Below are 26,436 nucleotides of genomic sequence, written 5' to 3' on the forward strand. Positions count from 1 at the left end.
TATGTTTCATCTCATTCACAGGTAAATAGACCCAGTGCTGCCAACCCCTGTCCTCCAGTGCAGCTCTCTTCCACCCCTTTGCCAGGTGTGGCTCCTAAAAGGCGAACAGGAGACCCTGGAGAAACACCACAGAGCCCCACAGGGCTGGGACAGCCCAAACGGAGAGGGAGACCCCCCAGTAAGTTCTTCAAACAGATGGAGCAGCGTTACCTGACCCAGCTGACAGCCCAGCCCGTGCCCCCTGGTGAGTGATCTTCGAGTAGGATGCGGTGAGGGTGTAGGCAGGAGGGACATCAGATGTGGGCCATGTGATTCATAGCTGGTTCCCACACCCCACACACACATAAACTGTCTTCACAGAAATGTGCTCGGGCTGGTGGTGGATCCGAGATCCTGAGACATTGGATGCCACACTCAAGGCCCTACACCCCCGAGGCATCCGAGAGAAGGCACTTCACAAACACCTAAACAAGCACAGGGACTTCTTACAGGAAGTCTGCCTACGACCCTCAACTGGTAAGACAAATACCTTGACCCAACCTGAGCTGAAGAGCCCAGGTAGATGTTGAGCTGCTGCTGTGGATGGTAAACAGCCTGATAGGCCTTTCCCGCTGCTTTCTGTCATCTCAGACCCCATCTTTGAGCCCAATCAGCTACCTGCCTCTCAAGAAGGGATTATGAGCTGGTCCCCCAAAGAGAAGACATTTGAGACAGACCTGGCTGTGCTTCAGTGGGTAGAAGAGCTGGAGCAGCGGGTGATCCTCTCTGATCTGCAGATCCGGGTACGCTGGGGCTGGCACTGGGCAGGGGGTTGTTGAGGAGAGGGTATTAATATCTTGTACATATTAGGAAAAACCTGCATTCCCGCTTCACAAGTGACCTCCCACTGACCCTAAATGGGTTATATTTTTTTCTATGCTTAATGTTCTTCCTTTAATAATGAGTTTTATTTCTTTCTCCCACCTGCAGGGCTGGACATGTCCCAGCCCAGACTCTACTCGTGAAGACTTGGCTTACTGTGAGCACCTACCTGACTCCCAGGAGGATATCACCTGGAGAGGTCGAGGCAAGGAAGGACTGGCACCCCAGCGTAAAACTACCAACCCTCTGGACCTGGCAGTGATGCGCCTTGCTGCCCTGGAGCAGAATGTGGAGAGGCGGTACCTGCGGGAGCCCCTCTGGCCAGCTCATGAATTTGTGCTGGAAAAGGCCCTGCTCAGCACGCCCAGTAGTGCCCCCCAGTGCACCACTACAGAGATGTGAGTGCCCCCGCCACATATACTATTCTTGGATAAATTTACTGGATCCTGCTCCTCATCAGAAAATCTCCACTTTCTCCCTCCAGATCATACGAGATCACCCCTCGCATTCGGGCGTGGCGCCAAACGCTAGAGCGGTGCCGGAGTGCAGCCCAGGTGTGCTTGTGCCTAGGCCAGCTGGAGAGGTCCATTGCCTGGGAGAAGTCCGTCAACAAAGTGGTAAGAGGCCTGGAAAGCCTGGGGAGGCTGAAGAGATGGCCGGCTGGGGTGGGTGGGGTCATTGGCAGGCAGAGACTTGAAGGCTCACCCTGCCTCCTCACAACCTTGGTCCAGACCTGTCTAGTTTGCCGGAAGGGTGACAATGATGAGTTTCTTCTACTTTGTGATGGATGTGACCGTGGCTGCCATATTTACTGCCATCGGCCCAAGATGGAGGCTGTCCCAGAAGGAGACTGGTTCTGTGCTGTCTGTTTGGCCCAGGTAAGCCTTCTGCTCTCTCATTCCACTTCCAAGCAGAAGTCAGAGATTCTTCTCATCCCATTTGCCTCCAATCCAACAGACACCACTTCTTACCATGGCTTCAGTCCCTCCTGAAGGACTCCGGACTAAGTGCTCGGAGACCTGGGTTCTGGTCTTTTGGAAAAGTCACTTAAATTCTATAACCTCACTTGCTTTCCTCTGTAAAATGGGAACGATTATGCTCTCCCTCTTACCTGCCTTACTGGGTTATGTGAATAAATTCACATGCTACCTCATGCATGAAAGTATTCACACTTAGACAAGGAGGGATTGTAATTAACCGGAGGGCAAGCAGAGCACACGTTCAGCTGTTGCTGATCTCACCTTTTTCTTATCCTTAGCAGGTAGACGGGGAACTGACTCAGAAGCCTGGTTTCCCAAAACGAGGCCAGAAGCGGAAGAGTAGTTACGCACTGAACTTCCCAGAGGGTGACGGTCGCCGGCGCCGGGTACTGTCGAGGGGCCGAGAAAGCCCAACAGCGCCTCGGTACTCAGAAGAAGGGCTGTCCCCCTCAAAGCGGCGGCGGCTCTCCATGCGGAGCCACCACAGCGATCTCACATTTTGCGAGTGAGTTGAGCCAATTCATTGGACAGCTGTCTCTTCCTTTGCCAGAGTAAAGGGCTGGGAGGTGTCAGTGTGTTTGTTTCCCGACAATGCAGTCATCACTGTCTCTCTCATAATAGGATTATCTTGATGGAGATGGAGTCCCATGATGCAGCCTGGCCTTTCCTGGAGCCTGTGAACCCACGATTGGTGAGTGGGTACCGGCGCATCATCAAAAACCCTATGGATTTCTCCACCATGCGGGAGCGGCTGCTCCGGGGAGGGTAAGTAGACGTCGGCGCCTCTCCAGCTCCTTTGTTACTGCCGTGCCTCCCATCCACCTCACAGCCCTGCCTCCACCCCTGCCCAGGTACACCAGCTCAGAGGAGTTCGCGGCTGATGCGCTCCTGGTCTTTGACAACTGCCAGACCTTCAACGAGGATGACTCTGAAGTGGGCAAGGCAGGGCACATCATGCGCCGCTTCTTCGAGAGCCGCTGGGAGGAGTTTTATCAGGGAAAACAGGCCAATCTGTGAGGCAAGGGTGGGGAGATTCACCTTGCGGCATCACCCCCTGCCCTCCAAACCAACCAGCCCTGCCATTCTCACCTGCTGATGCTGCCCTGGGTCCATACTCAAGTCAGAGACATAGCCCTGATTTTTGACCCTATCCTTGGCAGCGCCCCACATCTTATCCCTACACCCCCTTCTCCCTTTCCTCCTCTTGTTCCTCAAATAAGAGGGCCAGAGATGAGGTCCTTTTGGACTGAAAGCCAAAAAAAGAAAGAAAAAATAATTTTTCCTTTGTTTTGTTTCCTAATTAAAAAAGGAGGAGGAAAGAAGTCCCTACTTCCTCCTCCCAGCTTCCTCACCTTCCCTGTACGTGCCCCAGCATTCTGGGGCTATTTAACAATAGCAATAGTTCTAGTGAATGTGTGAAACCGAGAAACACTCTGTACTGTGTGTGGACCCGCAGTGACGGCCAGTAAAGTGGACTTAACTCCCAAGTGTGTCGAGCCGGACACCGGGCCCTGAACATGCTGCTTCCATGTTCAGTCCCTCCCCTGCTTTTCTCTCTCTCCTTTCCTCTCCCTTCTTGCAGGTTTTCTCTCACCCAATAATGTAAAACTGTTGTGTACGGGTTCCTCCCTCCTTTTCTCTTACCAATTTTTTTCCCTTCAAAGGAAAAAAAAAAAGTTCAGAGGTCCCTGTCTTTCTCTCTGTCCTCGATCTTCCTGCCAATAGTTATCCCCTCTGTAATGTTGGATACTCCTCAAATGCTGAGTTTCTAGCCTTTTCTGAAACTTAGCAACTGGGGAGAGAGCAGGGAGGCACCCAGGACCTTGGGCCTTCCAGCTTCCTTCCCCACCTCTTACCCAAACCTCCCTCTTGGGAACTCCTCAGGGACAACTACTGCTGAGTTTGGGCACATCCCCAAGATGGAGGCCAGGTAGCAATCAACTGGCCTGAGAGAGAGAGAGAGGTGTGTGCATGTGTGTGTGAGAGAGGGTGCTGTGATTGTGCCCCTGTTTTGTTTGGTGGCATCCATTCAGTTTCCCCAAGTATCTGTTTTTATTCCCACTTTCCCCCTTGTTTTAAACCATCACTTTGTCTTTGGGAAACCACAGGAACAGTTTTTCTGGGTACAAGGCTGTGTCTCTCCCCCTCTCTCCCAGTCATTTCTGTTCCAGCCTCTTCAAACTGTGCAATCTTTCAGCAGGAACTCCCTCTCCTTTCAGTAGCTCCGAGTCTTAAAGCTTTTGCAGGGAGAGGGGTAGAACTGGATCTTTTCCTAATCCCATGAGCTTCTGTGGGTTTAGTTGTGCTTTCCTTCCCTTTTCTACTTCATGCCCTGGGACCCCCTTCCCCAGCAGCAGAGACCCCGGAGCACAAGAGAGTAGGGAGGACGGGTTCTGGGTCCACCACTGCCCTACATGTGACTATGCCCAAGTTAAGCCCCAACATGTGAGAGGAAAGCTGCTAACTCCCAGCTATAGCCATGGGCCCCTGGCCCCCTGCTTTCCTGCTCAGCAGAGCCCCTCCCATCAGAGATTACGGGTACTTGCACTGGGGAGGTGGCATCTGGCTGGCCCAAGCAGAGAGCTGAGGCATCCAAGAAATGTTCCATTGGTGGGAGAGGGGCTGCCAGGTGAGGTGGAACATTCCTTGTACTTCTGGCAGCACTGAATAGCCAGGAGAGGGGGCAGTGTAGGTCCAGGGGCAGCCCCATTCCTACTCCTTTATGCCCCTTCTGCCCCATAGCCTATTTCTAAAGTCGCCTTTTCTGTCAGATAAACCTCAAAACTTAATTTTATTTGAGATTTTTTTTTTTTTGCTTTTAAATAAGAGGTGGATTGAAGAATATTTGAATTGACTTTATATTATGCATAAATATTTATATTTTATCTAAATAACTGCGCTGTAACAAACTTTGTGTTAGTCAAACGTTTGGAACTGTTATAGGTGGGGCTCTTTTTCCCCACAGCAGTTTTCCCCTGGTGTAAAATGTACTAGATTAATTTTACTGTTGGAGGTTAGGTGGATGGGGGAGTGAAATCTCAACTGTTCCTGCTCTGTGTTCCTCTCCCAGCTCCATCTCTGTCTAGGGACCAGGCACTCTTAAGGTCGGGTGGAGTCCTAGCCTCAGTTTGAAGATGTGGGGGCTGAAGAGGGTGGGGGTAGGGCATGATCAAAGGGGCCATTTCTCACTTTTCTTTCCTCATCTTCACCGCCCCTTGAGCTAGGTGGATTTTCTCTTCTTGACAGATAAGAGTATTTGGTAGGGAAGGCAGGTTAATAAAGTAAATTAAAACCCACCCCCTGCCCCTTTGTTTCCCCTCCCCTATCAGTCTGGTTAACAGGAAAAACCACACCATCAACACCAACAAGTTTCCACGTTCCTTTTACAACAAAAGGGACTTGACTTTTTATATAACCAAATGTGGTGTTTTAGTGACTTTTTGATAATGTACAGTTTTTTGTGAATTTAAATTTATTTCTTTCTATATTTTTAGGACCAATCTCATTTTTAATAAGGTTAAAAAAGGAAAAAAAAAAAGTCTAGAGAAAAAAACTCCTGTTTTTGCCATGTGATGTTCCACAAGTGCAGCTGTAGAAAGTGCTTGTCAGTTGAATAAAAACCACATTTGATAGATTCAAAAGACTCCGTGTATTTATCTTCAGCTTATGTTCTCATACTTACCTAAAGGGGAAGACGGGGCGTAGGGTGAGTATGCCTGACCTGATGTAGGAGTCAGCAGGCAGAGGAGCTGTTATGCCCCTACAACTCCCAGCTTGGCCCTTCCTGTGCAAGAGGCACCCAAGGCAGAATTCCTGCTTCTGTGGATGGAGCAGGTGCTCCTGACCGAGGTGCTAGAACAAAGGAGCCAAGTGTGCCTGGTTCCTCCCCTGCCCCCCTGTGTTCCCATTATAGTGAGGGTATGTGCCCATCACCACCTTCCCAGCTTCCCCCAATGGATAAGACACCAGGACGTAGAATTTTGTGTTTTATTTCAAAACAAAAGTTGAAATAAGACAAAATAAAGCTTTACCAAATTGTAGAGAAGGAACATGAGAATACCAAGGGTCAGAAAAAGAAGAATGGGTGGCACTGGCACAGACATGGCCAGAGTATGCTACTACAGAAACCTCTGGATGAAGAGAAATGTACAAAACGTGTTTGAGTATAAATTAAGCTTATTTCCTGTCCAAAGTGGTAAGTGCATGCAAGAGAGCACTAACCACCCAAAAAAAGACGTGTTGGAGGATGTGGACACCAATAATGGGGCAAGAACTTTCTTTACTCAGGCTGGGAAAGCTTATCACCCTCCAGGCTGGAAGTTCTGCTTTGGTGAACCCTCTAAACTAACTGGAATAAGGTGGAGAAGGAACATCTCTGCTTCCAGCCCCGTACAAACCCCGAACTCCCGCTGTGCGCATGCTTGCCTGCTCAGCCGCACTGCACGGCAGCCACAGCCAGCTCTCGTCCTCAGCTTCTGAGCTCTGCCCTGGTGCTGGTTGTCCTGGGGTGGCTCCCAAGCATTCGTTAGTATTCTAAGCAGTCATGACCTAGCCTGCCTCCTGGCCTGTCACAGCAAGACCTAACTGAAGAGTTCACACTATTCTAGTGATTATGAGGTAAAAAAAATCTCAAGACACTCAGAAACAAATAACCAAAAGAGTTTTGTATTTAATCATGAGCCCCTTTCTAGTTCCCAGCTTCTTAGCCCTCATGCCGGGAAGGAAGGAAAGACGTAAACCAGGTGCTTGTGCCCTTGCTGAACTGGGAAACTGAGGTAGATCTGTAACAAGGACAAGGAAGTTCTGGGATACGCCTGGAGAACGAAGGCTTATTCAAAACAAGCGGATATGCCGGGGAGAAGGAGCCGCCATAAGTGGGGGGAGGGGGACCTAGCTTTCTCAAGACTGCAGCCGCGGGGACCACCCCCAGGGAGGCGGCCGGTGAAGAGAATTCAGCAAAGATGACAAGGGTGACAGCGCTCACTGGCCAGTCTCGGCTGCTGAAGGAGGACCTTCCTACAAAAGGAAGGGGTGAAAGCTGAGTAAATGTGATCTAAAATGCAGGTAGCACAGAGATGGAGTAGTTGGTTTAAGAGGGAATCAGGAAGAATCAGTCTGACAAGGCACAAGATTTCAGACCTAGCCCTTACAGATGAGCTTCCACAATGCCCACCCTTCTCTAAAGCTGGTCTAGTAGCGCCTGGGGACAAGTTCAGACCTGATCACCCACCCAAGTTTATTGCCCTTGGCCAGGAAAGTCAGGAGAGCACCTCGTGTGCAATGCTGCTGCTCTCCCAGGAGGTGGGGCACGTGCGCAAGAGAGCAGCAATGATTCTTTTTCCTAGAAGACTGGATTCTACTGTCGGGATTCCTGCAACATTCTATTGCAGCAAGGCCTCTCAGTGTCTTTGTGGAGCAAAGTAACAACTGAAGCAGCAGAGGTTTGACAAAGGTTTGACACTGAAGCAGCAGAGAATGAGCACTGCAGGCACCCAGGGGCTGAATGAGCTCACGGATCAGTAAGTTAGGAAAGGAAGAGGAACGGAACTGGGCTGAGGTGGCCCGACCCAGGCATGGTTGGTGGAGCAGCAAAGTCGAGTCCTTACTCAAGCGCAAGCGATGCCCCCTACCACTCCCGTCTCTACTGACAAGGGCTATTTATTACCTCAGAGCCACCAGGCTTCCTAGTCTGGGCAGCTCTTCAAATTCTTTGGTTAAAAACACTCTTTAAAAATAAAATCTCTCCCCATCTTCATTCCCACATCTTCCCTAACCTTGACCCACACCCTCCAAAAAAGTCTAATCAGCCTCGGGCTGAGTATCATCTCAGAGTGAGACAGGAGCAGTTAACACCACCGGCATGAGATGGGGCGGGCAGGCTCTGTGCTGGTAAAGGCTTATCTCACCTGAGAAAGGGATTCTGGTATGTTCTAGTTGACTGGAAACAGATTAAATACAAAGTACTCAAATATTTTAAGAACGCATGAGCATCTGTAACGAGTGGGAGTGAGATGTGAAGTGCGGAGACAGTACAACCTGGGCTCCATGAAGACAGGACTCAGAAAGCACGAGGTATAGTGTTCAAAGAGGCCAGCCCTTAAAGGCGGTGGGAAGGGATGAACTGGGAATTGGAAAATTGCACCTCCTGGGGAGTGATGGAAGTGTTAGCTATCTTGATCGTGGTAGTGGTTTCATTGGTGAATCAAAATTCATCAAACTGTACATTTGAAATATGTATAGCTTACGGTGCAGGAACCATACCACAATAAAGGTGTTTAAAAATATAAATTACAAAATTAAAAGCCCAGCCCTAGGCTGTGAGCTTGAGAGCTCCCCCTACAGTTCCTCTGCCACCACTGTCACCAAACAGTCCCTCACTCCTCTCCCCTTTCTCCAACCACTCACCCATGCTATGAACTGTCAGAAATGAACAGTTAGGGAAAAAATATCATGAGTGTAACCGAAAAGCACCATAAAAAAAATCCCACAGTGCCGTTAGCCACTACAGAAACGTCAGGCTCTCCATCACTTGCCCTGCCCCAACCTGCCCAAACCAGAAGCACTAACAGAATCTATTAAGTGGATTCACACAGGAGAACCCACAAAAGGGAACTACAGAATTTTAAAACAAAACAAAGCAAAATCACAGCCATTCAGACATTTAAATACAAAGAAAGTAGACAGAACCAGGAGTTCTGGGAGGCAGAGGAGGGGCGGCAGTGAAATCAACAGCTTATACATGTGAAAGGCCCTCATTTCACTAAACCTCCTAGCAAAACCAGGCTCTCCCAAATTACTGTTACTTAAATGAACAGGATTCTTGATTTTTCTCCTTTTCTCTGAGGCCACTGACAAGAAATCTATGGTGTACTTTCTTTGACTAAGGGCTAGAGACTCAGCAACAAGAACTACGTGCCCAGCCAAATCCGTCTAGAGGATTACTGGGCTGGGGCTGTTTTCCATTAGATAAACCCTTCCTGAGGCCGGAAGCACCCATGAGAAAACCAACAGTGGCACTTCTGTCCTTTGCACTTTGTATCCCACGCACTTCCCCCCACTCCCTTACCTCCAGGGATACACAAAAGGACATTCTAGGGGTAGGAAGCGCTGGCACTCTCACCCCTGGGGTGGGGGGAGGGGAGGGGAAGCTGGGCCCAAGCTCTCTGCACAACAACTGACACTGCAGCTTTGTGCCCCTCAGTACCATCTCCTTCCTCCCCCAGAGTCAGCTTAATGAACACCTGTGTCTCCCTTCGCCATCATTTGGCTTTCTGACTGTCTGGAGAAAAGGTACCGACCTTGAAGTGGGCAGGACTCTCCTTTCAGTGCAGAAGGGAGTGATTGGGAAGAGACAGGTGCAGGATCTTACTTCCTAGAAGGTGGACAAAGGCATCCTCCTGTCTGTCTCCATGTGCACAGATGCAGGGCTTGCAGAAGGAGATGGAGTTGAAGAGCAAAATATAGCCCTTTTTGAAGGACTCCTGACCTTGTAATAGTGATACGGGATTTGCTGCCCTTTTCTATTCTAGCTCCCTGTTGTCCTTCTACAAGAAGGAAAATTATTTTTGATATCCTAGTTCCCCGGAAAAGGGACCCAAAGACACCAGGGCAGGGCAGGTTGCTCTGGACAGTTCCGGCCAGCTTTGTCCTTTCCCAGCTACACAGCACACACACAGAACAGTCCCCACCTGTGTGCTTATGGCATGTGCACGGTGGCATAAGCCTTTCAAGGACAGCTTTGCTGTATGCAGAGATGCCAAAGATCAAAGGCTGGGGACAATTCAAGGACCTCAGTTCTGTCCCTCTCAACTAGCTGGATGAGCATCAAAAGGCACTGTGTGTCAGGGCTGGGGTGGGAACTTACCAAGTCCTCTGGTACAGGAGGCAGGGACAATATCGTCTACATCAGAGTCTCTCAGCCTTGGCACCAGCTGACATTTCAAGCCAGATCATTCTTTGTCGGGGCAGCTGGGGCTGTAATGTGCCCTGGAGGGTGCTCAGGAGGGTCCGTGGTCTCTCGCCACAAGATGCCAGTAGCACACAGTCCCCACTCCCAGGCATGACAATCAAAAAAGTCTCCAGAGACTGCTAAATGGCTTCTAGGGGACAAAACCGACTCCTTGAGAACCACTGATCTTGAGGTGAAGCAGCTGATCATCGACGGTGGAGAAGGAACCTGCATGGATTCAGCAAGGTCACAAATGCGAGGGCTCTGAGCACAGGATGTGCAATAGGGAAGAGAGGGGCCCTGAGACCCAGGGCAGAAAAGAAGACCCTCCAGGAAGCAGAAAAGCAGATATTCCAAAAAAGCTGTTCCCAGAGAACACACTCCCTCAGAAGGTGTTGGCCTCGGCAGTGAGAAGAATTAGTAAGAAGTCGGTAGGTCCATCCCTCTGGAACTTGCCAGGGAAAACCTAGTCTTTATCCAAATTTAGATCAAGGATGACTTCCAACGGCTGTGGAACTGTCTCCACAGTGAGCCTAGCTCGCACCTCTGCTTCCTGAAGGCAAAGTCTAGTCTTTCCTCTCAGGATGTGGCAGGGCAGAGGGAGGAAAAGCCACTTCCACTGCCTGCTTAGTGATCCACCTTGTTCCTTGCCTAGCCCCCTGCCCCCAAATCCCATATGAAATTTCATTCAAAAAGGAAATTTAAACAAACAAAATTAAAAACTGTAAAGAGGCAAAGTAGGCAGGTTCTGTTACATGGAAAAGAGAAAAAAAAAAACAATTCAGATGAGAGAAAGAAGGCATAAAATGTGTGTGAAGGAGAGATGGGATGTGTAATCTAAGAGCTTTATAAAACAAAACTTTAAGTCTGCATATTTTCTTAAACACACACCCAAAAAAGTCCATAACTAAACTCGGTAAGAAGGGCCCACAGTAAGACTCCTTCATCAATGTTCTAGCACCACACCTTTCTTTTTCCTTTTAAGAAAAGAATTTTTTTTTAAAAAGCCTTCCCAAGTAAGTCCAACACATCAAAATTGTTTTTCATAAAGATGAGAAGAAGCTCCAGGCACCAAGTCTCTTTGGAGTAGGGAAAGAGAATACTGCAGTTTAAAACAAAACATAAAACTTTCTTCACAAAAGAGAAAAACTTTTTTGATCTCCTTGACTGTTGCACACACAAAAAGTGACCTTTCTCCCAGTCTCCATCAGGACAGGAGGAAGAGCAGAGGGTAGAAGTGCAGAGATTTCTTTCTCCAGGCCCAGGCCTGTGACAAAAGACGGCCGAACGTTAGTCTTCAGCAGGGCCCACGCAGGGGCTGCAATCCTGGGTAGCCCTCTGCCGTCCGGAGAATCCGCATCTCCAAGAATTCCCTTGTAATCAACAAAGACAGGGAGGGAAATCCTAAAGGAGGCGTGAGCCAGAGAGGGTAGAGAGGGGGAGCGACAAACGTGAGCGCCTGCCTGATTTCAGGCTGCTCCGCCCACCCTGCCCCTCGGCATGAGGTTCTTACCGCTGTTACTTGTTGAACTGGAAAGAATAGACCCCGTGGTCTGAGGAGGCTTCCACCGTCACTTGATTTTGCTGGCCGCCGCTCTCCTGTACCACAGCCAGGGCGAAGAGAGTCACCCTGTACATCCTTTCCTCACCTCCCCCTGAAGCAGCCTAGCTAAAACCCGGACTAGAGTGCCCTCCCCGACCCACCCACTCCCATCCACCTGTGAGTGCACACAGATGCACGTGTATCCACACACACAGCATCACTTCCCCAATATTTAGACACACCAGTCAATACAAGCCAGCATCCTGGCCAAATGAGAGGAAGGGCCTCATTCAAAGACACAGTCTTTCCTTCCTACATTCTTCACATACCTACCAGCTATTTGTGAACACAGAATCAGCAACCTTGTGAGAGGAAGATCTTGATCAGGGGCAAGTCTGCCTGTTCGCTTTCCTATCCTCCATCCAAAGAGATTATAAAGCTCTTACCTCAACTGAAACACTGGAAGAAGGCACAGGGGTGTACTGGGAGATGTACGCTCCTTGCATCGCTGCGGCTGCTGGCATGTACTAGAATGAGAAAGATCAGCAGGCGTAGTGGTGATTCTCGGCTACACTTAAAGCGCCTGGGGAGCTTTAAAAACGACAAACGCCTGTGTTCCATCCCCAGATATTCTAATTTAATTAGAAGTGCTTTTTAAAAGCACTTCAGGTGATTCTAAAGTACACTGGCTTAGAGAGACTTCCATCTGCAAGACTACCTTTCGTCGTCTTTCCAGTTCCTGCGTTTTCTCAATGCACTGCCTTCTCTGCTTCAAGCCCCCCTGTACACATCAGAATGCACCCCACCCACAAGAGCCCTAACAAGCTTCACCCACTCTTCTTGTTGCTATTTGATAAGGACTTGTAAGAAATGGGTATGAACTCCTAGACAAGCTAGTATGTAGACAAACACTATGCATGTAATTTCATGAGGAAGAATCAGTTAAAAGGAATGAGCTGGAGAGCAGAATGGCTGCGCTCCTGGCTCATGGATTATTACCTTTTCAGTTTCTCCCCTGTCCTGAGTGTGCCCTCAATGACACTGAAGTGAGTCCCACCCTTATTCATGAGTATTTATACCAAAGAGTATTACATAGCTATTTCTTGCTTGGTGGGAGCTTATAACCAGAAACATCCCGCTTTACCGCGCCCGTGCTGCTGAGGGAGAGGTGGCCCAGCTGCTGGGTGAGAGGCCCCATCATGGAGGCAGGCTGGAGAGGAATTGGATGGTCCATTCCCGGTGTCAGAACTGAACCCTAGAAGCAGCAGCAAAGGACAAGGTTGGATGGCAGCATCCTGTAAGGCTGCCTGAAGCAGTGGTTCATGGCTACCAGAACCACTGACAACAGACATTCAAATATCCTGGGAAACAACGGGCAACTGACAACCCAGCTATGCAACAGGAACAGGCACTCTGCCCATCCGTCTGGAGGAATCCTTGTCTAATAGCAAACTCACAGAATTTAAGGCCATACACCTGGGCTATACAAAAGACTGAGCCAGAACTCACACCCGCATCTCCTGTCATCAAACCCCACTGTTTCTCTTTACATCAAACCGCCTCTTTGGCTTTTGCCCACTTCTGAACACTCACTGAAGGCTGCATGAGGTATGACTGGTGATGCATCCAAGACGGGTTAGGTACTTGTAGAGGAGATGTCTGAGTTACTCTCTAATGCAAGCAAAAATAAACAAAAATGTTAATTGCCTAGAAACTACTGTTTCACCCAATGATCTGATAATGTTCACCAAACCCAAAAGAAGTTGGAGTGCCCCCTCAGAAAACAGGAATATTAAGAATAAACTGTTTTAAAATATTAGCAACTCTCATACCTCAAATAACTCAATTTAAAAGTGGGCTGAGAATTTGAATAATTTCTCTAAGAAGATACACAAACGGCCAATAAGCAAGAAGAGGCTCAACATTATCAGTCAACAGGGAAAAGCGAATCAAAACCACAATGAGATACCACTTCATACCCACTAGGATGGCTGTAACTAAAAAGGGGTAGAATAACAAACATTCTACACTGTGGGTGGGAACGTAAAATGGTGCAGAGGCTTTGGAAAAGTGTGGCAGTTCCTCAGAAAGTTAAACACAGGGTCACTATGGAAGCCAGCAATTCCACCTCTAGGAATATACGCAAGAGAAATGGAAACATATGTCCTCACAAAAACTGTGCACAAATGTTGATAGTAGCATTATTCATAATAGCCAAAAGGTGGGAACAACTCAAATGGCCATCAACAGATAAATGGAGAACAAAATGTGATATATGCATACGATGGAATATGACTCCGTCATAAAAAATAATGAAGTACAGATACACGCTACAACGTGGATAAACTTTAAAAATATGCTAAGTGAAAGAAGTCAGATACAAAAGACATATATTGTGTGCTTCCATTTATATGAAATGTCCAGAACAGGTAAACCTATAGACAGAGAAAGTATACTTTCTATGCGGGTGATAAGGGAGAATGGGGCATGACTTCTAATGAGCAGAGTTTCCTTCTGAAGTGATGAAAACATTCTGGAAGTAGATGTTGGCAGCAGTTGCATAACTATAAATATGCTAAAAACTACTGACTTGTCCACTTTAAGAGGGTAAATTTTATGGTATATAAATTATATCTCAATTTTTAAATGAAAAAAAAAGCAACAAAAAGCTAGAAATGCATCTCAATAAACAGGTAGGGTTTATTCCATAAACGTAAGGATTCAAGATCAGAAACTCTATAAACATAAGTCAAAATTGAAGGAAAAGCCATAGTGTAATACGAGATGCTGGAAAGACATTTTATAAAATTCTCAGCAGCCGTTTATTTTTTAAAAATCACAAAGTAAAATAGGGGACTATAAACTACTTACATATATTAAAGGCTATTACCAAAAATTAGCTGCTAACATTAACTCAAACAGAGAAATATTAAAACCATTGCAATTACATAATTCTCAGTGTATCAATCAGCATCTAGAAATGTTTATAAAAATCACAGAACACTTAGGAAGACATTTAACAAAAAAAGCATAAGACCTACATAAGCAAAACTAAAATCTTATTGAAGGACATAAAAGTTTGAAAACATGAAAAGAAATGTATTTTGGGTGAAAAGACTTAGTATTTTTTAAAAAGCCAATTCTCTTAAACTAATATACAGGTTTAATGTAATTCCAATTAAAATCCTCCCTCACAGATTTTTAAAAGTTAGATAAAACAATCATAAACTTTATACAGAAGAATAAATGCCAAAAAATAGCAAAGTATAAAAAAGAAAGAGTGGATAAGCGGGTTCTGTCTTATCAGATCCTAGAACATATTATGAAAGCCCCTGTAATCAAACCAATATGCCGAAATAAGAACAGATACAATTATCACTGGAGGAGAATAAAAGATACAGAAATAAATTCCAGTATGTATTATATAACAAAGGTGGCATTTCAATTCAGTGGGAAAAGGATGGGTCACTTAATAATCTGGTACTAGGACAACTGGTGAGCATTTTGATGGAGATGCAATAGGGCCTCCTATCTTATGTCACGTACAAAAACAAATTCCTGGTGATCACACATTTAAAGATAAAACACTGAAATAAATCTTGGAGACCATATGTACAATATAGGGACTGGGAAGACCTTTTAAATTAAGACAAGAAATTCCAAAGCTGTAAGTGAAAAAGCAGACATTTGACTATATTCAAATTTTAAACTTTTCCATGGCAAAAACTAGTAATTCGCAAAGTATGGTCCCTGGACCAGCAGCAGAAGCAGCATCGCATCTGGGAATGTCAGAAATACAGATTCTTCACCCTAGATTTACTGAATCAAATTCTTGGCGTGGTGCCCTATAATGTATAGGTTTAATACGCTTTTCAAGTGATTCTCATGCACACCTGAAGTCTCAGGACCACAGTCAATGGAAAAAAGTTAAATATGGGAAAAAATGCTTGTTACAAAGGTAACATTCAGAGGATTAATACTTATAATATTGGTAGTTTTTATACATTGATGGGAAAAGAACAAATAACCAAACAGAAAAATGGGCCAACAGTATGAAAAGCAATCAGAGAAGAGCAAATCAAAATTTGATAACAACAACAAAAAAGCTTAAACTCAGCTACAGTCAGGGAAGTGCAAATTAAAGTAACAATGTACTTTACATCCATCAAGATAGGAAAAATTTTAAAAGAGCAATGTCACCTCTGGCTGGAGAGACCTGGGAACTGTCAGACGTTGCTAATGGAAATGTGGATTGAAACAGCCTTTGTGGAAAGCAATCTGGCAACATCTATAAAACTGAAAGTCTGTGTGATTCAACCTAGTAACCCCACCTCTCAGATTCTAGCCCCCAGAAACAAAAGCACTCATATGTAAGGATATAGGCAAAAGAATGTTTACTAGAGCATTATTTTACCAGAAAAAAAGACTGAAATCCAAATGAATGCCCTTCACGGGGTATAGCTGAAGAATTCTGGTATATATGCAGCACAAAATATAACATGATTATTAAAAAAAGAAATAGAACAGAGGGTCTGAACATTAGCTGCATGAGAACTACCTGGAGGGCTTGTTAAAACTCAGACTGCTGGGACCTGTCCCCAGAGTTCCTAATTCAGTAGGTCTGGGGTGTGGTCCGAGAATTTGTGTTTCTAAAAATTCCCAGGTGGTGCTGATACTGCTGGTCCAGGGACCACACTTGGAGAATTGTTAGTTTGAGCTACTGTTAAGTGAGAAGAGTGAAATGTAAAAAAACATATTTAACATGGTCAAATTTTTGTGACATAGACAATGACTTCCAAAACCCTATACATCTGTGTACATGTCCATGATGAGAAATATGGAGACTAGTGGAAATTAACATGGGTGCATTTATGGAAGCAGGGGACAGAGTAAAAGGCTGCTTCTGCAGCAGTCTACATATATGTAATATGATGACATGCTACGTGCTTATGTAAAATTATTTGTGTATAATATGCATAAAGGGAAAAAAAATATTTTCCAGCCCTATACTCCTTCACTTAACACGCAATGATAGGGAAAACCCCCATAACCTCTTCTGGGCATGAACATACCTGATATGAAGACGCAGGAGATGCAAGATATGGGGGCAGTGCAGACTGAGCAAGCATCCTGTTGGGGGTGATGTTGTAAGGAGCAGGGTAGAACCTGTAGGAAGGGACCTCATCAGTGAAGAGTCACAGGGAACTACAAGGCCAGGCCCCACTGACAGACACAGCCACTTCCCACTAACTGCTGTTTAAAAATCAAGACGAAGCATCCGAGTGCCTGGACACAGGCTCTTGTCATTTTCAGGTGGCCTCTTTATATAAAACACCCTTACCCATTCTGAAGAGCTGTGGTGGGGTCATAGGTCAAGGCCATACCGCCCTACAAGAAAGAGCACAGCAGCATATTGTGAGCCCTTAGGTGAGAACAGGAGCAAGCCCAGAACATCAAGGCTGGGGAGGTATTTGGTTCAAATGACTAAGGTGAGGTCTGGACAAGTCGCACTACAGCTGTTCGAGTTTTTCTGGTTGTTCAGGCTGCAAAATCCCACTCAAGACACACACTGAAGAGCATGCTAAGCAGCCAGCATCTCTCGGTTACACACTGCAGCTCTCAAGCTGCCACCTAAGCTCACAGACATCACGCCATGGTAACTTCCACTCCACTTCAATGTCCTTACTATTCCTTTCCCTCCCAGAGGGCCTCTTACCATGTCTCCATTCCTTGGCCAGGCCCGTCCATTTTGCACAAATTTTCCTTGATTCTGTCGTTTCTTTGGACCACCATCAGCAAATTTGCAAAGCAAGGGATCAGATGGGGCTGCCAAGAGAGAAAGCGGACAGGCAGCTGAGCCCCACCTCAGTTCACTCACTCACGCAAAAATCCTCCAGAAGCTCCTCAGGAAGCAATAACCTGTGGCCCTCTCAGCCTGATTCCCAAAGGCCTCACCTGGGACTCCAGGGGGTGTCTTAATATATTTTCCATTAAAGTGGGTGATGATGGCTTCACACTTCTCTGTGGACTCCATCCTGAGGAGCACAAGAGGGGTTAGGCTCTAGCTTCTGCAGGATCTGTACTCTCCCTACATTCAAAGAGAAAGCTCTAAGTTCCCAGCCCCACAAATGCTCCAAAAGTTGTCACTATAGAAACAAAGAGTTTCCTCCACACAGATTCAAGGTATCTTGAAGAGGCAACCCCAGCTTCTAATGAAGCCTGTAAGGTTTTTTTTCCAACTGGCTCCTGTAGGGGTCCTGAAAGGAATAACAGAGGTCTTCAATCCAAAGAAGATCCTGCGGGATGGGCTTAGTACTGTTTCTGGGTCCATAAATAAGAATACAATAAATAGTGGCCGTTCCCATTGTTTTTTTTACTACAGAATTCCTAACAGAAATTGTTCATTCACTCTGATAAAACTGCACAAGCTAAGAATCTGCCAATATTTTATTTTTTGCTTCTGGTTATAATTATCAAGGTCTAATTAGCTACTGGTAACATCATTAAGACTTCGTGAGTCTGTAGGAGGAAAGAGTATTAAGACAGGGTTTATGGTCCATCGTGATAGGAAAAAAAAATGTTGGGAACTACTGAGTTCAAGTGTCTTTTTTGGGGAAAGAGGACTGAGTAAGTAATCAGAAAATCTGGATTCCAGTGTCAGCTCACCACCCAAAGGCTCTGTGAGTCAGAACATCCTCGAGAACCCCTAGGACTCACTCATTTCCACTCCAAACATCCATCTACCTTACTACTATCTATACAGATCAAATGAGATCATGTATATAAAAGTGTTCTAAAAACCATGAGGGTCTATCTAATGCAGGGTACAGTATCTTCCCTTCTTTCCATATATTTAAAGTAAGTCTCAGTGTATTTCCTATGCCAGTAACTACTAAAAATATGAAGCATTCCTACGAAGGCAGTTACCCAAAAAACATAACCTCAGATGGAACCTTTTAAAGAAAAACATGTTAGATGTCCTAGAGCAAGTAGCCTTCAGTTGGGTTACTCCTACTCCTTAGTCTTTCAAAAGGGTGAGCAGGCATGGAAAGGTTTTAAGAGAATCACTTTCGGGACCTCAACTTCCTCATAAACTCTCTCTTACAACTGATCTGCCCGAGGGAGAGCTCATGATCACTCGTGATCAGGGTTAAAGTTCCCTCTCACAACCTCTCTGCTCAGTCTGCTTCACACTTGTCCCAAAGCTCAACACAAGGCACTAATGACTGAGGTACAAATCTTTCTGTAAGTCAGATGTTTCAATTTTCCCTTCCCACAAAGCTAGAGGACTCAACAAGTTGTTAACTGGCACACAACAAAAGTCAATTTTGATGCTTTATCACCCTGGTTCTTGGCATATAATTCAGAAGGGATTCAAAGAATTTCTATTTTAGCAAAACTCTTTCCATCTCCACTTACTTATTTATGTGAACAAGGTTTCTCAGCATGAAAGCAAAACAGAAGAACAGAACTGATATTAAACCCCATCTTGTTACAGTAGTAAATAATATTCACTGATGGCTATATGACCTAATTATAAAAATCAAAAAGGAGCATTTCCAATAAAATTTACCTAATATAAAATAAATTCGTATCAACATTTTAACATATTTATGTTCTTTGGGGTAACTGTGAACCAATTATAAAGATAATTTTCTTATGGATTAATGCATACAGACTCAGGGTCACAGAATAAAATTTAATTTATATACATATGTTTGTTGCAGAGAAGCATAACAGAATGGTCCATAGAAATGCTTTCAACTATAAAAAACATTTTACACTCTAACACAATTCTGTAGAGAAATGAAATGGAAATACAAGATCAAGAAGAAAAAAAGATGATGCTGTAAGAATGATGTAAGAGTTATGAGTACTAAAAAAGAAACATGTAAAAGATTTCATAGTTTTTCAAGCCTACAAAGCCATGTTCCCAAACTGGACTTTGGGGTGCCCTGGGCCACTGCAAGGAGCTCAGAGAGGCTCAGCAAGGGATGTTTTAACTTTCTGAGGAAAACACAGCAAAAGCTATTGGATCTCTACTATAAGGACTACTAACTCTAAATAGTTCATCATTTCAACATTAGATCACCCTACACTCTTTCAGATAATGTGTTTTTGCAAAGCTGGTTTTTCAACAGTTGCTATGACAAAAGCAAGTACCGTAAGAAAACCAATGTAAACCAACGTACAACAGGAAACAGGGTGTAAGTGTCCAGTCTGATTCCAAGGTTTGAGAAGCTGTGCAGTGTCCAACAGGCGCACATCGCACTAGTAAGTAGAGCTATTTAATCATGAAATAAAAAATACTTTCTTCTTCAATGTATTTTTCAAATAGCTACAAAACTGCTAGGGTAATAAACACTTTTTGAGTTGTTTAGACCATTTAATTACTTAATAAATTGAACTGTTAAGTATTTCTTTTGGTCTAGGGCCAAAAAAAAATTATTGGCAACTAAGGTACCATGAGCTGGAACATCTGCTTTAAGAGAGTACAGGAGCAAAAAAAGTTTTGATGAACACAAGCCTAGAAACCTTTTCCCTTTGGTTATACTTGGGGTTGCCAGCAGATGGTGCTACCAAGATTGAGTTGGCAAGGGAAGAGGACCTACCCCTGGCTCCCAAGGTCTGAAAGACTCCAGAGTAAGGGAGTATTCTCGGACCAGACAATATATTACAAAGCAAAAAGGGAACTTCAGATCACTTAGTCTAGTAGTTTTTAAACTTTTTAGAAAAGTGACAGAATCTCCTTTTAAGCAAATCTTAAAATAAATAAAAGCAGAACCACTCCCTAAGTGGGCTACGACAGTGACACCAAAGCTCAGAAGACGGCATCCTGGAAAACTCTGCAGCTCTAGGAACACCTTAAGAAAATCACTCATCTAAGTCAATCTCCACTTCACAGAGTAAGTAACCAAGGCTCACAAAGGTCCAAGGTCACACAGGCAGTTAGTGGCAGAGTTGGTTCTAAAATCTAAGTCTCTCAACAGATCTTAAAAAGGCACCAAATCTTCTACTCCATCCTACTGATCCTGAAGCCAGAACGATAAGGACTCTGCTCTACCACCCTCTCCAAGAGACCCTGGGCAAATCACTTCATATGGGGACTTTGGTTTCTTTATCTATAAAATGAAGAATATTTATTTCACCAGGTTGTTATGAAGATTAAATGAGATCGTAGGATGAGAAACCACTCAGTAAACTGTAAGAAGACACGGAATTGCTTTATTCTGGTTGGGTCTGGATCAAAGGAACAAAGGCTAGAGTAGCAGGAAGTAGTGGGAAAAAGATAAAGATCTGGGGGCAAATGGGTCTGTGAATATTGTGACCTATAATTAAATGAACTTTTGATTTTCTGACAAGCACTTCTGGCCAATAGTTTGGTCAGGGTGGGGTAGGGGGTGGGCACAGGCTTTTGGTGACCTGCTAAGTGACATTCTTTATTTTAAAGAATATTTACCTCATCATTTCCTATTCTTGGCATCTCTCACCTCGCAAAGCCAACGCCTCTGCTGGTCCCACTGGTGTCTCGGAGGATTCGAGTGGAGATAACCTGGCCAAAGGGCTTCAGCATCCCCTCCAGTTCTTGCTCATCCATTGACAGTGGGAGGTTTGATATGTATAAATTTGTGGGGTCCTGCTCTTGTTGCTGTGGAAATAAAGGTGAAAACACGAATTTCACATCTCCTATCCCTCTCCAACCCTCAGCCGACAGCTTAGAAAAGAGAGTAGGAAGGGACCCATATGAAAAAAGAGACTCTTAACAACTATTTGTAACACCTAGTCCCACTGCCACGGAGTTTATATTGAGTGCAGGCAAAAAAAAAAGGGAGATTTAATATTTGTAGCACTGAGCAAGCCCGTAATACAGGTCACTGATGAAGTTTTGGCTGTCTCTTTAAGAACTAGGCAGAACAGCACTCCCCTCTCCCGTCCAGCAGCCCAGCAGCCCAGCAGCCTGTCCCAGAGGCTGGACTCTCTGGGACTGCCTTTGCTTCCCAGCCGGCAGATTGTTCTGAGTAGTCCCCCCTCCCCCTCTTCCGGTCACAGCGGACTCCTTAGAGGAGGAAGGCCTGCGCGCTGCCCCTGCGCACTCCCCGACGGAGGGAAAGCAGGAAGAGCGGAGAGGGTAAAGGGAAGCCAAGTGCTGGGGCGGCACTAAGGGCCAGGCGCGCAGCTCCCTGGGCCACCACGGAGCCCTGCAACTTCTAGTCTCAGAGGAACTCTGCAGGCACTCTACTGGCAGAGGGCTCTTCTCCAGAAAGAAGTGGGAGAGCCCTTCCAGGGGGCAGCATGTGCAAAATGGCAATAGCTTGTCAGAGCTGTACAATTAAAATTTAAGCAGTCACTTTGCCATAGACAGTGGATCACCAGCAACCTTAATCCCTCTTCTGCCTTTCCCTTCAGGGCTTCCTGTTTCTTCAACCATTCCAGAAGAGGATGCTGTCAGGCCTGTCTCTTCAGATCTACCCAGAGTATTCACAATGACTTTAGAAAGGCAAGGGGGCACTCCCACCTAAGAAGGGAGAGAAAAGCCACGAGCCTTCCAGTAGTCCAAATGAAAAGAAAAGCTCCAGACAGATCTGAGAAAGGAGGAACAGTTTCTTTCCTTGCTGTGGCTGTCCTCTCCCAGACCCCTCCCAAGTCCCACCCTCCTACACACACACACACACACACACACACACAGGGAAAAGTGTTGAGAGGTGGACAGCACTGATCTGAACTTCTGAGTTGCACAACTGGCTTCTTCAGAGAATGTTGCAAAAATACCGCAAGCTATCGGGTGGGGAAGTGGGGCCAGGGTGGAGATGGGGAAACAGCCAGAGGTAGGGAAGGAGCCTCTTGACCCTCTTGCCTGCTCATAATACTTGACAAGAGGAACAGAGGTGACAGACAAAGCTGCCTGCCACAGAGTTTGAGTACCAAGCCAAGAGGTGCTCAAGGGGACCCTGGCCCTGACTCTCTGGCCAAATATAGTCAAAAAGCACTGTAAATAAGCCCTTGGCCGTCAACTGCATGGCTCTTAAGCCTTCTGGAAGCCTTTGGTGCTAATCACAAACCCTCAGAGGAACAGACAGCGGGTAGTATCCTTACCTTTGCCATCTGTGCCTGCACACCACTGGCTTTCAGTGCTGTTCACAGCTTTCTGTGCTGCTGAAGGACTGTCAAAGTCCACGAAGCCGTAGCCTGGAACAGGGAAACAGCATCATGGGGAGGTGAGGGTGTAAGGGAGGCAGGAGGCCCAGGCTTTTCAGGAAACAGAGGAAGAGTTATGGTCCACGTAACAGACGTGGTAGTGAAGAAGAGAAATTAAGAGGTTTCAGGTGGTTATCCATGTGTTCCTCAAAACCTGTGATATTTGGTCCACTTTATAGCTAAGAATGCCAAGGGCAATGAGGTCTTTATGGTGTCCTTGCCTTCCTCCCTCCCCGTTAAGAAATGTGAGGTTTTAAGAACTAGGCCCTTCTAAAAATTCACAGCCCCACTCTACTCCCCAAAGAACCTCTTCCTCTATTCCAGCCGTGCTCCAGACACACTAGGCATGTAGGAAACACAGCCTCTCCACTGCAGACAACCAGCCACCTGCTGGAAGGGGCCCCTTCCTACCCCAACGCACAGCCCTCTCCCCTCCCTTGCACTCCTCCATTCCTATCCAGAATTGCTCAAACACCAACAAAACTATTTCACCCCTTCTCCACCACCAAAAGGCATTTACAGTGCTTTGCTAAGTAGGAATAATCTATACTTATATCCACCACCCAATCTGGGGAAGCTTGACATCCAAAGTAAGCCCAAGGGACTCAGCGGCACCCTGCGCAGACTGCCAGCCTTGGGCCCCCAGAACAGCGCTTTCGGCTGGAGCCGAGTCAGTATCTAAGAGCCTTTTGGGCTTGAAAACCTCAGAAACCCCTCTCTGGCACTGAATACCAGGGCCTTTCAGCAGGAAAGGGCAGAGGCAAGCGGTGGCCTCGCTCACAGCTGTTCTCCACGCTGAGGACAGCTGTTCTCTCACCTTTGCATTTGTTTGTGGTCTTGTCCAGGATGGCCTTCGTGGAGACAATCTTGCCGTATCTAAGGGAGAGGAAAATGCGAAATGATGATCTGGGAGCAGGGGTTTAGAACAGGACAGAGACTGAGACATCTAGATGAATCCATGTCCTTTCTTCACTGCCACTAGGACAACTGTACCTACTCAAACCTTAGAACAAAGAAGTAAATTTAAAATGTCATACTTATTACATAAACCCATTCCCTCAAGGTAGCTACAAGAAATAAGGTAACTGTAGTCCCTATAATATCAACATCTTTCTCTCTTCTTCCCCAAATAAGACTCAGATACGAGTTAGAAAGAAACTACTGTCTTTTGAGGAAGGAAGCTTGGCCACATCCACACAGCAGCGTGTGTAAGGGCAGAGCTCTGGCTAGAATTCCTTGAGGACTAAAAATAATCCTTGATATTACTTATCTTCCTTTGGACAAACACCACTCCTCCTATGAAAAACTGTTTCTCTTCTCTGACACCCCATTCCTCACCCCTCTACTAGCCCCCTAATTGAAGGTCAACTTGAGTCAAACTGCTTTTGTTCAAATCCTGGTTCTGCCACTTTAAGTGTGATTTTAGACAAGTTATTCAACCTTTACCTCAGTCTTACTATCTGTAAAACTGAGATAGGATTGTTAGGAATATGAAATGAGTTCATGAATATAAAGCACTAATGTCTACCACGTGGTTAAACACCTGAAAATTCTTAACTGCTATGATTATTATATTCAAGGGATTTCAACTTTAACCTAATGCAAATGGCTCTTTCCTGCTTCACTGCATTCTAAGACTTCTATTCCTTATTGTCAAGATATGTGTTAGGGAGGGGAGTGGGCATAAGACCAAATGCAACATCTGTGTTAAGAAAATTATCCAAAACTTGACGATAAGGCAAAATGAGGACCGCACGGCCTTTCAATATAATTCTGGAGCACTGTCTAAAAGGCCCATTCAAGGTATATTTTATTATCTAGGGGGATGTTTCTTTGTTTGACTTACTATTTACTACTGATGAGAGCCCAGATTTTGTGAAAACACGTATTAACTTGTAGATTTTTATCTGGTATAAATGCAAATAATTTCTGCCCGGTAGAAAAGATCATCTCAAAGGTTACTGCTTTATTGTCCTATAGGATATGAACCAGTTTTGTCCTGTAACCTAGTAATCTTATTCCAACGCTTTCTTCAGTACCATAAATACTCAGTCCCTCAAACACTTCGAACCCATTTTACCATCCTGCTAGTTTTCTCATGAATGAGTAAAATAAACATTTGGCATGTGTTTGCCTATATTTGTCCGAGAATTATGCTTTTCAACTTTTTGAAAATGATACTTTGGCAGCAGAGTCACGAGGAGTTCCCCAAACCTGAGCAGGGGAGTATCACAGGTCAGGGATTATATCTGAAGTGTGCCACCAGGATGCAGTCTCTACATTCCACTCCAGGAGAGGGAAGATATTAAAGAGACGGAACAGAGATCACTAACAAAGTCAGAAGTATAAGATTTAACTGAAAGCAGTTGGCAGGGACTGAATTTGAGACCAAGACCTCAAATAAACTTTTTCTTCTACCTCTCATCTCATTTAGGGATCTGAAGAACATATGATTGATGTATTTGTTTCGCCCCGTGGTGGCCCCTCACTGACTATTTTAGTGGGGCTCTGTGACCCAGTGGATCACACAGAGCAAGCCAAGCAATGCCCTGGAGGCTGGAATGGATGTGGCGATCCTAACCCTTCAGGGCTACATCCTTGGATTCTTTCCCAAATTTAGGCAAGGGAAGGGATGCAAGAGGCTGTAAGCCAGAGGACACACATGCTGCTATCCCTATCAAGGCCCCAGGGTGGAGCCTGCTGTGGTCTGAGCAGCCTGAGACTTTGCGCTCAGAATTTCCACTGCAGCTGGCAACAGCTGGGTCGCGCTGCTTCCTTCTCAGAAGGAGCCCCTCCAAGAGAACCAGGAGTTCCAGGCCCAGCCTCCACGCCTCTCCTTCCCACCCACCAGGGCTTAGGATCCAGCAAAGCTCACTTCCCTTACAACCTAGAGAGACAACTGGGACAAAGGCAAGAAGTCCCTCTACGCACGGAAAACACCCTTCGTAGAAAGGTTTGCCTCCTCCCTCATAGCAGCCATGAGGGTTCCACCCCCTGCTCTTCTCAGCTTCCCCTTCCTCACAACCCCTCCTTGCACCCATTCTTTCCCTGCCTCGTTCCTACCTCTCCACAGTCCCCTACTGGGCTCCTTACTTCCATCCTATGTGCTGACCCTAACTATTCTCATCCCGTTAGACACAGCAAAAGGTAAGGCAACTATTGGGAAGGACAAAATGAAAGTCTAAAGGTATAGTGAAGCAGAACTGGGTTTTTCCTCTGTCTTGTGAAGAAGACTGATTTTAGTAGCACATTATATTTAGTACAAGAAACACGAGGTGAAGAAATCAAGGAACTAGACTGATATGATACTCTTTTCCCTCATCAACTAACATTTTTGCCAATTCCCATTCCTTCAAAAAATTACTAGTCCTAGACTAAGTCTCTTAAGTTCCATTTAAATACTTTTCTAGCAAGGTAAGCTGAGGGAAAGGATCCATCCAGTTTTATACACATATCTAGCCTTACAGAGATTCGATTTTGTGCAGCCTGATGCTAGCAAAAATCCAAAAACCACTACTTCAGAAGAGTTAGGGGTGTACAGAATACCTCTGATGCCTCACACAACTACATTCCGGGTAGGGGGGATGTTCTGCCTTTGGGACAGCTATAACGTACATACACTGTTGTGGGAGTTTGAGTTAGTTTGACCACTGCAGAAAATTCTTTAGTAGTATCTACAAAAGCTGAGCAAATGTATATCCTATGACTTAGTCATTTTCCTCCTAGGTACATAACCAACATAAATGTATACACACATACACCAAAAAGCTCATGGCAGCACTACTGATATCCATAATAGTCACATACTGGCAACAACCCAAGTGTCCAGCAACAGGAGAATGGGTAAATAAACTGGTAGTTCCTAGGATGGAATTTTATAAAGCGGTAAGAATGAAGAAAATTTTGCT

The 26,436-nt window shown here is 45.5% G+C and overlaps 2 protein-coding genes across 8 annotated transcripts in view; one reads left to right on the plus strand and one right to left on the minus strand.

The window, feature by feature from the left end:
- Positions 1–5,482, plus strand: part of BAZ2A (bromodomain adjacent to zinc finger domain 2A) — a 32,997-nt gene extending 27,515 nt beyond the window's left edge. For 6 of the 7 annotated variants that reach the window (XM_014555192.2, XM_014555193.2, XM_032493062.1 and 3 more), the window contains 9 exons: positions 22–244; positions 361–516; positions 631–782; positions 970–1,259; positions 1,346–1,478; positions 1,593–1,739; positions 2,120–2,346; positions 2,463–2,606; positions 2,693–3,103. In XM_014555192.2, coding sequence (XP_014410678.2) covers positions 22–244; positions 361–516; positions 631–782; positions 970–1,259; positions 1,346–1,478; positions 1,593–1,739; positions 2,120–2,346; positions 2,463–2,606; positions 2,693–2,858 — 1,638 coding nt within the window. In that variant the 3' untranslated portion in view covers positions 2,859–3,103. Of the gene's footprint in view, positions 1–21; positions 245–360; positions 517–630; positions 783–969; positions 1,260–1,345; positions 1,479–1,592; positions 1,740–2,119; positions 2,347–2,462; positions 2,607–2,692 lie in introns of all 7 variants that reach the window. The other variant, XM_032493064.1, reaches the window with a different exon arrangement.
- A 332-nt stretch (positions 5,483–5,814) lies between these two features.
- Positions 5,815–26,436, minus strand: part of RBMS2 (RNA binding motif single stranded interacting protein 2) — a 46,922-nt gene continuing 26,300 nt past the window's right edge. The window contains 13 exon segments of the mRNA XM_014555189.2: positions 5,815–11,193; positions 11,303–11,388; positions 11,779–11,859; positions 12,477–12,587; positions 12,926–13,003; positions 16,405–16,498; positions 16,674–16,720; positions 17,049–17,158; positions 17,288–17,367; positions 20,824–20,981; positions 22,427–22,468; positions 22,470–22,519; positions 23,346–23,404. Of these exon segments, the coding sequence (XP_014410675.1) occupies positions 11,308–11,388; positions 11,779–11,859; positions 12,477–12,587; positions 12,926–13,003; positions 16,405–16,498; positions 16,674–16,720; positions 17,049–17,158; positions 17,288–17,367; positions 20,824–20,981; positions 22,427–22,468; positions 22,470–22,519; positions 23,346–23,404 (991 nt within the window). The 3' untranslated portion in view covers positions 5,815–11,193; positions 11,303–11,307.

This window comes from Camelus ferus, chromosome 12 (assembly GCF_009834535.1).
Source record: "Camelus ferus isolate YT-003-E chromosome 12, BCGSAC_Cfer_1.0, whole genome shotgun sequence".
In the NCBI taxonomy this organism is placed as follows: domain Eukaryota; kingdom Metazoa; phylum Chordata; class Mammalia; order Artiodactyla; family Camelidae; genus Camelus; species Camelus ferus.